Genomic DNA, 13,916 nt, shown 5'->3' with positions numbered 1-13,916 from the left:
CTCACAAAGGCAATTAACCCTAATCTAATCATGGGACAATTCACAATGACCAATTAATGTCTTTGGACTGTGGGAGGAAACCAGAGGACCTGGAGAAAACCCATGGAGGATGTGTAAAAACCTTACAGAGCAGCAGCAGAAATGAACTCCAAACTCCGGAATGCCCGAACTGTAATAGCGTTGCACGAACTGCCACACTGCCATGGTGCCCCCAACCCCTCGTCAGCAACCATTAACCCAACTAGGCCCACCACATAGTTATAAGAGCAGGCCCAAGGCCGAAAACTCTGCTGCATGACCCCAGTAAGACACAGGTTACTCTTTACCTGCCTGGATGTGTGGAGCCCCAAAACCTCTCTTAGCTCAGAACCATTTATAGAACATAGAAGAGTACAGCACAGTTGTATGGTGTACAACATATGATGACCCATTGACCCACTATGTTGTGCAAGTGTTTTACACTACTCTATTATCAATCTAACCCTTCCCTCCTACATAACCCTCCATTACATTCATCCACGTGCCCACCTAAGGGCCTCGTACATCTCCCTAATTTAACTGCCTCAACCACAACCCAGCAGTGTGTTCCACTGTGTAAAAAATGTACCTCTGACATCCACCCCTACATTCTCCTCCAATCACCTTGAAGTTATGCCTTCTCGTATTATCCATTTCTGCCCTGGGAAAAGTCTCTGGCTGTCTATTCGATCTATACCTCTTATCATCTTGTACATCTCTCATCCTCCTTCACTCCAGAGAAATGGTAGTACAAGGGTAACTAGAAACAAAGTCAGTATTCTTTGCACAGAGAATGGTGTGCACATGGAACACCCTGCCAGAGGTAAAGACAGAGGCAGATACATAGGCACACGGATGATAGAAAAACAGAAGGCCATGTAGGAGGGACGGGTTAGATTGAACTTAGAGTAGGGTAAAAAGTCGGCACAACATCATGAGCCAAAATGCCTGCACTCTGCTGTGTCGTTCTGTGTTATAGATGTCACCCAGTGGGTGTCAGGGTCCCAGTTAGTGGGAAGCAGTGTGGACACCAGAGGTCCAGGTGAAGGTACGGCAGCATGGGAACTAATGACCCACTGAGCAGGGGCCTGGTGAGCGGAAGGATAGGGCAAAAGCTCAGAAACTAGAAATGATTTGTTTACAACAGGGATTCTGCAGATGCTGGAAATTCAAGCAACACACATCAAAGTTGCTGGTGAATGCAGCAGGCCAGGCAGCATCCCTAGGAAGAGGTACAGTCCACGTTTCAGGACGAGACCCTTCGTCTAGTCCTGACGAAGGGTCTCGGCCTGAAACGTCGACTGTACCTCTTTCTAGAGATGCTGCTTGGCCTGCTGCATTCACCAGCGACTTTGAAATGATTTGTTTAACTCAATTCCAAGCCCTGCCTGTATCAGTAGTATGTACAACCACAAACACTGAGGTTATAGACTTTCCAACCAGTGATATCTCTATCACTGATTTTCATTCAGGTTGGAAAGTCTATAACCTCAGTGACAGAGGTACCCACATGGAGTGTTGTCTCCCAGGTGCCAGGGTACGGGAGGTCTCTGATTGGGTGCAGAGTATTCTGAAGGGAGAGGGTGAACAGCCAGAAGTCTTGGTACAAGTTGGTACCAATGACATAGGTAGGAAAAGGGAGGAGGTCCTGAAGAGAGAATTCAGGGAGTTAGGTAGGAAGCTGAAAGGCAGGACCTCTAGGGTAGTAATCTCAGGACTGCTGCCTGTGCCACGTGCTAGTGAGTGCAAGAATAGCATGATCAGGCATATTAATGTGTGACTGAAAGACTGGTGTAGGGGGCAGGGCTTCAGATTCCTGAATCGTTGGGGCTCCTTCTGGGGGAGGAACGACCTGTACAAAAAGGATAGGTTACACCTGAACCCAAAGGGGTCCAATGTCCTAGCAGGCAGGTTTAATAGAGCTGTTAGGGAGGGATAATCTAATCTGGCAGGGGGATGGGAACTGGAGTGGTGCAGTTAAATCAGAAAGCAACAAATACTGGACTGAGAGTGTTGTATTTGAGTGCATGCAGCATAAGGAATAAAATGGATGATCTTGAAATTCAGCTACAGATTGGCAAATATGACATTGTGGCCATCTCTGAAACTTGGCTAAAGGATGACTGCCATTGGGAGTTGAACATCCAAGGATATGCAGTATATCGGAAAGATAGGTTAGCAGGCAGAGGGGGTGGTGTGGCTCTGTGTACAAGAAATAATATTAAACCATTGGAAAGGGATGACATAGGATCAGAAGGTGTAGAGTCTCTATGGGTTGAGTTAAGAAACAGCAAGGGTAAAAGGGCCCTAATGGCAGTTGTATATAAGCCTCCAAACAGCAGCTCGGATGTGGATTACAAATTACAGCAGGAGATAGAAAAGGCATATCAGAAGGGCAATGTCATGATAATCATACGGGATTTTAACATGAAAGTGGATTGGGAAAACTAGGTCAGTACTGGACCTCAAGAGAGAGAATTTGTAGAATGCCCAAGGAATGGCTTTTTAAGAACAGCTTGTTGTTGAGCCCACAAGGGGATTGGCTGTGTTAGATTGGGTTTTGTGCAATGATCCAGAGGTGATAAAAAGCTTAAGGTTAAGGAACCCTTAGGGAACAGTGATCACAATATGATCAAAAACACGAGGAAATCCGCAGATGCTGGAAATTCAAGCAATACATACAAAATGCATAAGGGTCAGGACGAAGGGTCTTGGCCCAAAACGTTGACTGTACCTCTTCCTATAGATGCTGCCTGGCCTGCTGCGTTCCACCAGCACAATATGATCGAGTTCACATTGAAATTTGAGAAGGAGAAAATAAAATCCAATGAGTCTGTATTTCAGTGGAATAAAGGAAATTACAATGGCATGAGAGGGGAACTGGCCGAAGTTGACTGGAAAGGGACATTTGCAGGAAGGACAGCAGAGCAGCAATGGCTGGAGTTTCTGTGAAAAATGAGGGAAGTGCAAGACAGATAGATTCCAAATCAGAAGAAATTTTCAAAGGGTAGGACACTACCATGGCTGACAAGTGAAGTCAGAGCCAAAGTAAAAGCAAGAGAGAGCATACAAACCCCTTGCTCTAGGGAGATGCCAATCGATATTTGGTAAATTAAAATCTCTCATCACGACAACTCTGTTATTATTACACCTTTCCAGGATCTGTTTCCCTATCTGCTCCTTGATATCCCTGTTACTATTGGGCAGCCTGTAAAAAACACCCAGTAAAGTTATTGACCCCTTCCTGTTTCTAACCTCCACCCACAGAGACTCCGTAGACAATCCCTTCGTGTCTTCCTCCTTTTCTGCAGCCGTGACACTATCTCTGATCAACAGTGCCATGCCCCCACCTCTTTTGCCTCCCTCCCTGTCCTTTCTGAAACATCTAAAACCCGGCACTTGAAGTAACCATTCCCGCCCCTGAGCTATCCAAGTCTCTGTAATGGCCACCACATCATAGCTCCAAGTACTGATCTACGCTCTAAGCTCATCCGCTTTGTTCACAACACTCCTTGCATTAAAATAGACACATCTCAAACCATCAGTCTGAGCGCATCCCTTCTCTATCACCTGCCTATCCTCCCTCACACACTGTCTACAAGCTTTCTCTATTTGTGAGCCAACCTCCTCTTCCCCAGTCTCTTCAGTTCGGTTCCCATCCCCCAACAATTCTAGTTTAAACTCTCCCCAGTAGCCTTAGCAAACCTCCCCACCAGGATATTGGTCCCCCTGGGATTCAAGTGCAACCCATCCTTTTTGTACAGGTCACACCTGCCCCAAAAGAGGTCCCAATGATCCAGAAATCTGAATCCCTGCCCCTTGCTCCAATCCCTCAGCCACACGTTTATCCTCCACCTCATTCTATTCCTATACTCACTGTCACGTGGCACAGGCAGTAATCCTGAGATTACTACCTTTGCGGTCCTGCTTCTCAATTTCCTTCCTAATTCCCTATAGTCTGTTTTCAGGACCTCTTCCCTTTTCCTACCTATGTCATTGGTCCCGCTCTGTACCACCACCTCTGGCTGCGTCCACAGAATCGCCTGTCTAACTCCCTAACTATAGTCCCCTATCACTACTGCCTTCCTCTTCCTTTCCCTACCCTTCTGAGCCACAGGATTGGACTCTGTGCCAGAGGCACGACCACTGTTACTTCCCCCAGGGAAGCTGTTCCTCCCCCAGCAGTACTCAAACAGGAGTACCTATTGTCAAGGGGTACAGCCACTGGGGTACTCTCTAGCACCCGACTCTTCCCCTTCCCTCTCCCGACTTTTACCCACTTGTCTGTCTCCTGTGGCCCTGGTGTGACCATCTGCCTATAACTCCGAGATAGATAGGTTTTTGATTAGTCAGGGCATCAAAGGGTATGGGGTGAAGGCAGGGGAGTGGGGATAACTGGAAGAATTGGATTAGCCATGATTGAATGGTGGAGTAGACTCAAGGGGCCGAATGGCCTACCTCTGCTCCTATATCTTATGGTCTTATGATCTGAACGAGTTGGCAACACATATGGAATAGTTAACGACGTTGCTCTTACCAGGGCCCAGAGTGCTGCCTTCAGCTGCTTTACACCATCCCATTTATCCAGCGCAGGTGAACGCACCACGTAACTCAAGTCCGGAACAATGCTCTGAAAATAAAACCATCGACAGTATCCAGTAAGGTTCCAGTCCCTTCAACATTCAAATTTATTTGTCACATGCAGTGAAATGTGTTGTTTGCGTAAACAACCGACACACTCCAAGGAACTGCTGGGGGCAGCCTGCAAGTGTCCCCATTCCAGCACTAATATAGCATGCCCACATTGTTCAGCAGAAAAACACACAACAAAACAACAGCATTGACAGTGTTAACGAGCGTACAGCCCACTGTTCAAACACGCCCACAGCATGAACAGCATGGGGAAAAACTCGCCGAGTCCTCTGTCTGCCTCAGACTAGACACACATTGGAAAAAACTCAAACCAGGCAGAAAACAGTTGGGAAATTAACAAAACCAAAATATTCTGGAAACACACAGCAGGTCTGGCAGCCTTTTATGGGAAGAGAAACAAAGAGTGAACATCAGAAGTGGCTTAATGACCTGTATCATTAGTCTGTTTCTCATTAATTAGAGGCTGTGATCTCTTACGGTTCCGCAAGGTAGTCATAGCCGGGGATGGGGGTGGGGGTGGGGGTGGAGGGGGGGGAAGGGCAGTGGGAATAAGCTCCCAATACCTATTAAATGCCTCAAATAGACTCTGACAACCAAGTCCAGCTCCTGGCTTTCACACGTGGCTTAGCTACTAAGCCTGGCAGAACCGTTTCTACTGACAAAGGGGCAAAGGTGGGTTACTGGCACCTTTGGGCAGATGGGGCTCGTCACCCATGGCTGGCAACTCACCTAGGAGAATGAAAACCCCTCAGCTATACCCACTCATGGGGAAGGCTTCAGGAGTAAACCCCAAGGAAAAATCTGGAACTGGAGTCCTAAAGCAGACCAATGTTGAGTTCAACGCTGACCATCAACTGCTGCAATGCTGCTGGTACCAAGCTATCAGTCTCTGTCATTCTTTTGGATTCATCAGCAGCGGGGAGAGGGGGGCCAGCTATACGGGCAACAGCTTGCTCTCCATATCGTACTGCCCTGGCTTGTGTATCACGTAAATGCAACACCCATGGTTGACTCTGACCAACGGAGGGCCTCATCTGGGCTGTGTGAAATGCTCAGAAATGATACTACTTCCATTTTTGTTTCAGATAAATGTTAAGAACACTCAAATCAGGCAAAATCTGTAAGAGGAGTAACAGACACAAGATGCTGGAGGAACTCAGGCAGTATCTGCAGAGGGGAAATCAAGAGTTGACATTTTGGGCCAAGACATGTTTTATTCCCCCCCCCCCCCAGATGTTAAGTTCATGCTCAGTTCTTCCACATTTTATAAGCGTTGCTCAAGATTTGCACCATCTGCAGAATCTCTTGTACACCTGAGTGAGGCGACAGGGTTATTGGTTCAGAGCACTTGCATGTGCCATTGTTCGCTGTTTGTAATCACTGTAACTGTAGCCACGAGGATGCATCGTATTTATCATTTTGAAAGAGTTGTACAAAGATTTTCTAACCTGGGTCTCTAGTAAATGGCAGCCTGTTTTATGATGCACCAACTGGCTGTACAGATGAACAGGTAAATAAACATAAGGCCGCTGTAACCTAGAAGTAGAAAATCAAGTTTACAATAGAGAAACGTTATGAGTTATTGCTCTACAATTCAAGCTCCATATTGAAATCTGCAGATATACAATTAGTTCTTGAATCTAGTTTTGAGAGAGGAACAGGAAAACTTGCATGTCTTATACCATATTTCAATATATTCCAATATTATAAAACAAATGATTTTAAGAGCAATTGTTGCATCATTTTGGAGACTATGATGGACACAAGTGGTTCAAGTATAAAGCTGGTGTAACATGTTCAGTGTCAAGTGACCTCACCTATTTTACTAGCTTTAATTTTTGCTCATGATACACGTCTGACACCCAGTGGCCAAAGCCTGTCACTGCACAAAACCGATCTTATAATCGAGACATAACGGGTAATGCATTGCAGAAACAGGCCCTTCAGCCCAACAAGCCTCTGCCAACCACTGAGCACCCGCCCATCTTAAACTAAACTACTATCACTTTTTAAATTCTCCCCACTTTCCCACCAACTTCTTAGAAGCTTACGTAGATTCAGCATTTCACCAAAAACTTTGATAAACCTGTATAGATAAACAGTGAATGCATCATGGCTTGGTATGGAAACAAAGCCCAGCCTGCATACAGAAAGTGATGGATACAGCCCAATCCATCGCAGGCAAATACCTCCCCACCATTGAGCACATCTACTCAGAGCACTGCCACAAAAAGGCAGCATCCACCATCAAAGAGCCAAGCCATGCTCGCTTCTTGCTCATACTATCAGACAGGCTTAGATCCGACCCCAACAGGTTCAGGAACAGTTATTATCCTACAACCATCAGGCTCCTGAACCAGTGTGGACAACTTCACTCACCACAACTCTGAACTGATTCTACAACCTACAGACTCGAGGGCTCCTTACAAATTCTCAGTTGATCTTCTTTTACACATTGGCTGTCAATCTTTGTATATGTACAGTTTCTCATAAATTCTATCGTATTTCTTTTTCCTGTTAATGCCTGAAAGAAAATGAATCTGAGGTAACTATAGTATACATACTTTGAACTAACTGTCTCCAGACTAGACTATTGACACACACTAGGGGCAAATTACAGGAGGAAAGTAACCCTGTAATCGATGTCTTTGGGGAGGAAACCAGCAGGAGAAAGTGCTAACTCCGCTGGAGGTCAGGGTTAGATGCGGTTGGCTGGAACAGTGACCACCAGCTGTGTCACCATGATTTGCCTGTGCCAGGTTTTGATCAGCCAGATGTGAACATTGAATCAAACGACAGCAAGTGATTATATAAAAAGCCTAATCCACATCCATTATATGCACTCTTTGTAGACAATGTTAGTAATTCAGAAATGAAATGGGCTCACCAAGTCAGCAAATTCCACACAAAGAAGTGCAGAGAATACAGTGGAAAACAAAGTGACAAGAGACATAAAGTGCCCACTCTATGGACAGTCAGAGACTCCCCCCTGGGGGGGGGGGGAGATAGCTAATGAGGGGAGGGTATAAAGTTAAGGTGACTGGGGGCAAGTATAGGGGGGAATGGTGTCAAAAGTAGGTTTTTGTTTTAAATCAGAGTGGTGGGTGTGTGGAGCGTCCTGCCAGGAGTGGTGATAGAGGCAGACACATTAGGGGCGTTTGAGAGATATGGATGATAGAAAAATGGAGAGCTATGTGGGAGAGAAAGGTTATATTCATCTTGGAGTTGGTTAAAAGGTTAGCACAGCATCATGAACTGAAGGATCTTAACTCTGCTGCAGTGTTCAATGTCGTATAACAAATCAAACAATTTCTTTCATATGCAACTTTCTCTTTCAAGGTAACTTATTAGTTAGATATTATAAAACAAGAACCAGAGTACTGATTAACAGTGGGTTTTGTGCAATCAAGCTCTCCCAGTCCCTTACCTGTGGTTAGTGCGGCGCACATAGTTCTCCCCATCAGCGGGTTTGCGGTATGTAGTGAGTGCCTCGTTTAGTTTTTCTTCAATCAGATCCACATATTTCAAGTTGTATTCCTGAAGATACAAAAGTTCTTTACAAAGCTGATACAATGCTCTATGTTCTATTCATCTTTGAACTATGACATGATGGGACACATGCCCAGGATCAGCATTCATCCTGATTTACTCTAATATTGGGTACTTTACCAGTGTCCCTGATCATATGGCTTTATAGGTCAAAGGAAAAGGCTAGTCTATTGAATTCTAAGTTTTCACATGGCCTTTATTTACCACAGGAGCACTGAGAGTCTGCCTGCTGTGAAACAATTCATTGTACCTTGATTACAACAGTCCTCTGTTTCCAGAACCATGAAATTCCCATTTACCAGTTGACAGATAGCTCTAATGTTGCCCCTATTTCAGTAGGTAACTTTGCATGTGGTTGCATCAAGCTGTGCATATGGCTGGGTATATAAACTCCAATATCCCTGTCCTGAGTGTTCGCACGATGGATATGGTCACATCATAGAGAGCTGCTCCACTTAGCTGCATCTACTGTCCTGGGTAGGATTCTGAACACAAATCAATCTGATTGGAAAGGTCAGGTATGGGCTGGCTCGAGGTAGCAGGGTCTGGGCCCGAGAGCGAGGGTCAAGCCAATGTTTGGCTGAATTAAGGTCAGGGTGTTGGGGCCAGAGGCAAGGGACAGGCCAGTATTCAACTTGCTGCACGGTGAGATTTACTCATCTCTGTGCTGAACTAAGGCTGTGGACTGCAACTAACAGGCTTCCTGGACTAGTTACAGTGATGACTGGCTTTGTGGCTGTGAACTTTCGCAAACTTTAGCTCTGAACGTTATTTGCTTACTTTCTGTTTGCACAAGTTGATTTTTTTTTGCACAGTGGGTGTCTAAAGGTCTTTTTTAATGGGCTCTATTGTGTTTTCTTCTGTATTGTGGCCGCCTGTAAGGGCTGTGCATGCAAGGTATCCCAGAAATATTGATGAACTGAAACAGTTTTGTATGGAAGAATGGTCTACAATGCCTCACCGTTGTGCAAGTCTGATCAGCAGCTACAGAAAATGCTTGGTGGAGGTTATTGCTGCTAATGGAGGTTCTATCAATTATTAAATACAACGATTCACATACTTTTTCCAGCCTGGAATGTGAATGACTAAACAATATGACCAATAAAGACATGAAAAGTACAACTGTTTGCAAGTGTTATTAGTTAAGGCAGACTGAGTTTGTCTATTATTGTGAATTAGATGAAGATCAGAACACATTTTATGAGTAATTAATGCAGAAAACCAGGTAATTGTAAAGGGTTCACAAATTTTTTTCTTGCAATTATATATAGTATACATACTCCAAAAACAAATGTACTTTGTTCAGGCCAACACCTCCCTCCAAGACCGAAAGGCAAAGACAACATTCAAAAATCTCGGATGCCAAGGAGAGTGAGGGATGGAAGCACATGGCAGATAGAGGGAACTGAAAGCAGCTTTTTACCATTTCAGAATACAGAAAGTCTAGGGGCCAATTAGAAACAAGATTAGGAGGACAAAGAAGGGACATTAAATATCACTGGCAGGCATGATTAAGGAAAACCTTTAGTGGAGGTGCAGGGAAAGGAGGAGGACCCGAGGGGTATGATCTGTGCATGGTGCCACAGGATAAAGGCAGCCTATATCCTGTGGCACCACACGTACATCATAACACACAGAGAAATGTGTTGTTCGCATTAACAACCTAAGGATGTGCTGGAGGCAGCAGAACACAAAAGGTCATTTGAAAAGTATGATATTGTGCAAAAGTCTCGCTAGGGTGCTTGGACCATTGCACAGTACTGTAGTAATTTTATGTCTTACATTGTACTGCTGCTGCAAAAGAAAAACTAATTTTACAATGTTAGAGTGATGATGGGGGTCTCTACAGTGGACTGAGAGTGGGGAGGGGGCAGAGAGGAGAGGGAAATCATGGTTGGGGAAAGGGGTCGGGAAGCAATAGAAAGACATTCTGTAAGGATCAGTAAACCAATTGTTTGGAATCAAATGACCTTGCCTGGTGCCGCAGGGCCGGGTGTGACTGTACCAATGCCACCCCTGCCCCTGCACTCCTTCTCTGCCAACTGTCCCACGTCCCACCCGCAGTGCTCCACCCTCGCCATTCCCAACCTCTGCTCCTGCCACATTTTCATACTCTGCTCCACATTTATTTTTATATTTTTGACATCCCAAACCTGCTCTACCATTCAGTAAGATCATGGTTGATCTTCTATATCAACACAACTTCTGTTATATCCTCATATTCCATTATTGCTCTAATACCCCCAAAAATCTATAGATCTCAGTTTGAATGTAATAACCGGACCTCCACAGCTACCTGAGCAACAGAATTCCAAATACTTACCACTCTGAAACAACTTTTCCTCACATTAGTCCTAAATAGTCTACGCTTCCTTCCTATGTGTCTCTGACGATTCGGATTGAGTACTTCACACAGAGGGCAGTGAACATGAGACAGAAACCACACCATTATTGTATTCTCTGATACATATTGTTTCTGCTGACCCACTATGCCATGCTGTACATGGTATGGAAACTGCACCATGGCAGACAGACTAGAGAAAATCTGCAGATGCTGCAAATCTGAGCAACACACACAAAATGCTGGAGGAACTCAGCAGGGACTCGGTCCAAAACGTCGACTGTACTCTTTTCCGCAGACGCTGCCTGACCTGCTGAGTTCCTCCAGCATCTTGTGTGTATTGCTGGAGGTGGACAGGAAGGCTCTACAACGAGTATTTAAAACTGCCCAAAAGTATCACCCGCACCATCCCACCTGCCATCAAGGTCAAGGATATATAAACAGAAAGGTGCCGGAAAGGGGCTACTGGCATCATGAAGGACCCCGCACACCCTGCTCATAGACTGTTTGTCCCACTCTCACCAGGAGGGAGACTATGTAGCATCCACACCAGGAACACCAGACACAAAAAAACTTTCCCCAAGCAGTAAGGCTGATCAACACCTCCACACCCCCAACCACAACTGCTCTATCATTTCCTGTCAGCCACCTTAGGTACAGACACTCACTTTATGGACATACAATCAATGTACAGTTACAAGGAAAAGTTTGTGAACCCTTTGCAATTACCTGGTTTCTCTAATTACTCATAAAATGTAGGCTGATCTTCATCGAAGTCACATTAATGGACAAACACAATTTGCCTAAACTAATAACACACAAACAATTGTACTTTTTCTCACCAATGTTGAGTACACCATTTAAACAATCACAGTCTAGGTTCAAAAAAGTATGTGAACTTCTGGGGTAATGCCTTCTACAAAAGCTATTTGGAGTCGGGTGTTCCAATCTATGAGATGGGATTGGAGGTGTGGGGTGTAGAGGTGCACTGCCCTATAAAGAAGGCACACAAGGCCTGCTCTCCTCAACAAAGATCTGTTTACGTGCACCATGCCTCAATCAAAACTACTTTCATAGGATCTTAGAAGAAGAATTGTAGAGATGCATAAAGCTGGAGAAAGCTACAAAAGAATTTCTAAAGACCTGAGTGTTCATCAGTCCACAGTAAGAGATATTGCCTACAAATGGAGGAAACTCGGTACTGTTGCTACTCTCCCTAGGAGTGGGCATCCTGCAAAGGTCACACCAAGAGCACCAATGTGCAGTGCTGAAGGAGGTAAGAAAGAACCCAACGGTACCAGCCAAAGTCGTGCAAAAATCTCTGTAGCTTGCTAAAATCTCTATGACTTGTTGAAGTCTCTGCTCATGTGTCCACTAGAAGAAAAACTCTGAACAAGAATGGTGCTCATGGAAGGACACCACAGGAGGAAACCACTGAAACAAAACAAAAACATTGCTGCATGTCTCAAGTTTGCAAAGGACCACCTGGATGTTCCACAACACTTCTGGGACAATGTTCTGTGGACAGATGAGAAAAAGTTAAACTTTTTGGCAGAAATACATTCCCCAATGTTTGGAGGAAAAAGAGCACTGCACACCAACACCAAAATCTCATCCCAACTGTGAAGCACAGTGGAAGGAGCATCATGGTTTGGGGCTGCTTTGCTGACTCAGGGCCTGGTCAGCTTGCAATTGTTGAGGGATCAATGAATTCAAGATTGTATCTAGACATTTTACAGGATAGCGGTCCATCACTGGAAGCTTAATAGAAGTTGGATGATGCAACAAGACAATGATCCGAAGCACAAGAGCAAGTCAACAACAGAATGGTTTAAAAAGAAGAAAATTTGTATTTTGGAATGGCCAAGTCAGAGTCCAGACTACCCCAATTGAGATGCTGCGGCACGAACTGATGCTGCGTTCCTGCAAGGTATCCCAGAAATATTGATGAACTGTAACAGTTTTGTATGGAAGCAAGCCTGATCAGTTAAAGAAAATGTTTGGTGGAGGTTACCGCTGCTGAAGGAGGTTCTAGCGGTTATTAAATAGAAGGTTTCACATACTTTTTCCAGCCTGGACTGAGGACGATTAAACAATGTGTTCAATAATGACATGAAAAGCACAACTGTTTGTGTGTTATCAGTTTAGGCAGACTGCGTTTGTCGATTATTATGACTTAGATGAAAATCAGACCACATTTTATGAGTAGTTATTACCGAAAATTAGGTAATACAAACAGTTCACAAACCTTTTCTTGCAACTGTCTATTATGTAAGCTATCTAATGGATTTATATTTATTATTGTGTTCTTTTTTACATTGCATCGGATCTGGAGTAACAATTACTTCATTCTCCTTTACACTTGTTTACTGGAAATTACACGAAACGATCTTGAACAAATACATGCTGCAAGTGTCAAACTGCAGTAAATTGCTTCTTTTGACTGCAGTCGCAAGACCGAAGATTTTATTGACCACCTGGTAATCAAACACCTTTGAAGAGATTTTGCCACCGCTCACCTGCTGCCATTTTTCCAGCTGTTTGGTAACATAACCCCTCTCATTCAGGTAGGAGAATCCCTTGGGGATGGACAAAAACCTGGGAAAATAAATCAAATTCTATCAGAAACCTAGTTACCAACAAAGCACAAATAATAGTACCGATCAAAAAGCGACCAGAGGATTAAACTGATTCCTGCCTAGACTAAATGTCTAGCTTTTAATTTTGTGGTAAAACCTCCTTCGTCACAAGAAAGAGGGGACGCAGGGAGGAAGGGGAGAGTGAGAAAACAGGGAAAGAGGAGCAGTAAGAGATGTGGACAGATGGCAGGAAGGAGGGAGCAAGAGGAAGCAAAAGAGACAGAGAGAGGTGGGAGAAACAATAACAGGAAGAAATAAAGAGACTGAAAAATCCACATACAGAAATGGCAGGGAGCGTTTATGGGTATGATCCCTTAGATTAGTTGTAATGTTTAGTTGACGTTTCAAATGTTTTTCATTTTGATTACTATGTCTAATAACTTATATTCTATAATTCTCAATATTTGTTTTCCCACTCACCAGTACATTTTTTAAGGGATTGAAAACTACAGAATGGGTCATAAAGGTATGCATTTACTGTTGGCTGCACTGGAATTTTCAGAAGGCATTTGATAAATTCCACCATTAAAGACTAGCTAATAAAACTGAAGTCAGTTGACTTGAGGATCCATTACAGTATGAGCCAAAATTGTTTTAGAACAGAGTGGCGATACTGTCATTTTCAGATTGGAGCTTGGTTGCAATAGTGATGAAAGCTTATAGGTGTATGATTATCTTTAGAGTAACTGGGATCATTCTTGTTGGAGTAAAGGTCT

General features: G+C 44.2%; 1 protein-coding gene across 2 annotated transcripts in view; it reads right to left on the bottom strand.

The window, feature by feature from the left end:
- The window catches only part of rictora (RPTOR independent companion of MTOR, complex 2 a), a 212,054-nt gene that overhangs the window by 48,131 nt on the left and 150,007 nt on the right, over positions 1-13,916 (bottom strand). For both annotated transcript variants that reach the window (XM_072257524.1, XM_072257526.1), the window contains exons 25-28: positions 13,081-13,159; positions 8,099-8,208; positions 6,120-6,207; positions 4,556-4,648 (exon numbers count right to left, since the gene is read on the bottom strand). In XM_072257524.1, coding sequence (XP_072113625.1) covers positions 4,556-4,648; positions 6,120-6,207; positions 8,099-8,208; positions 13,081-13,159 — 370 coding nt within the window. The remainder of the gene's footprint in view (positions 1-4,555; positions 4,649-6,119; positions 6,208-8,098; positions 8,209-13,080; positions 13,160-13,916) is intronic.

The sequence above is a fragment of the Mobula birostris genome, chromosome 5, assembly GCF_030028105.1.
Source record: "Mobula birostris isolate sMobBir1 chromosome 5, sMobBir1.hap1, whole genome shotgun sequence".
NCBI lineage: Eukaryota > Metazoa > Chordata > Chondrichthyes > Myliobatiformes > Myliobatidae > Mobula > Mobula birostris.
This window is presented reverse-complemented; position numbering and strand designations above follow the sequence as displayed.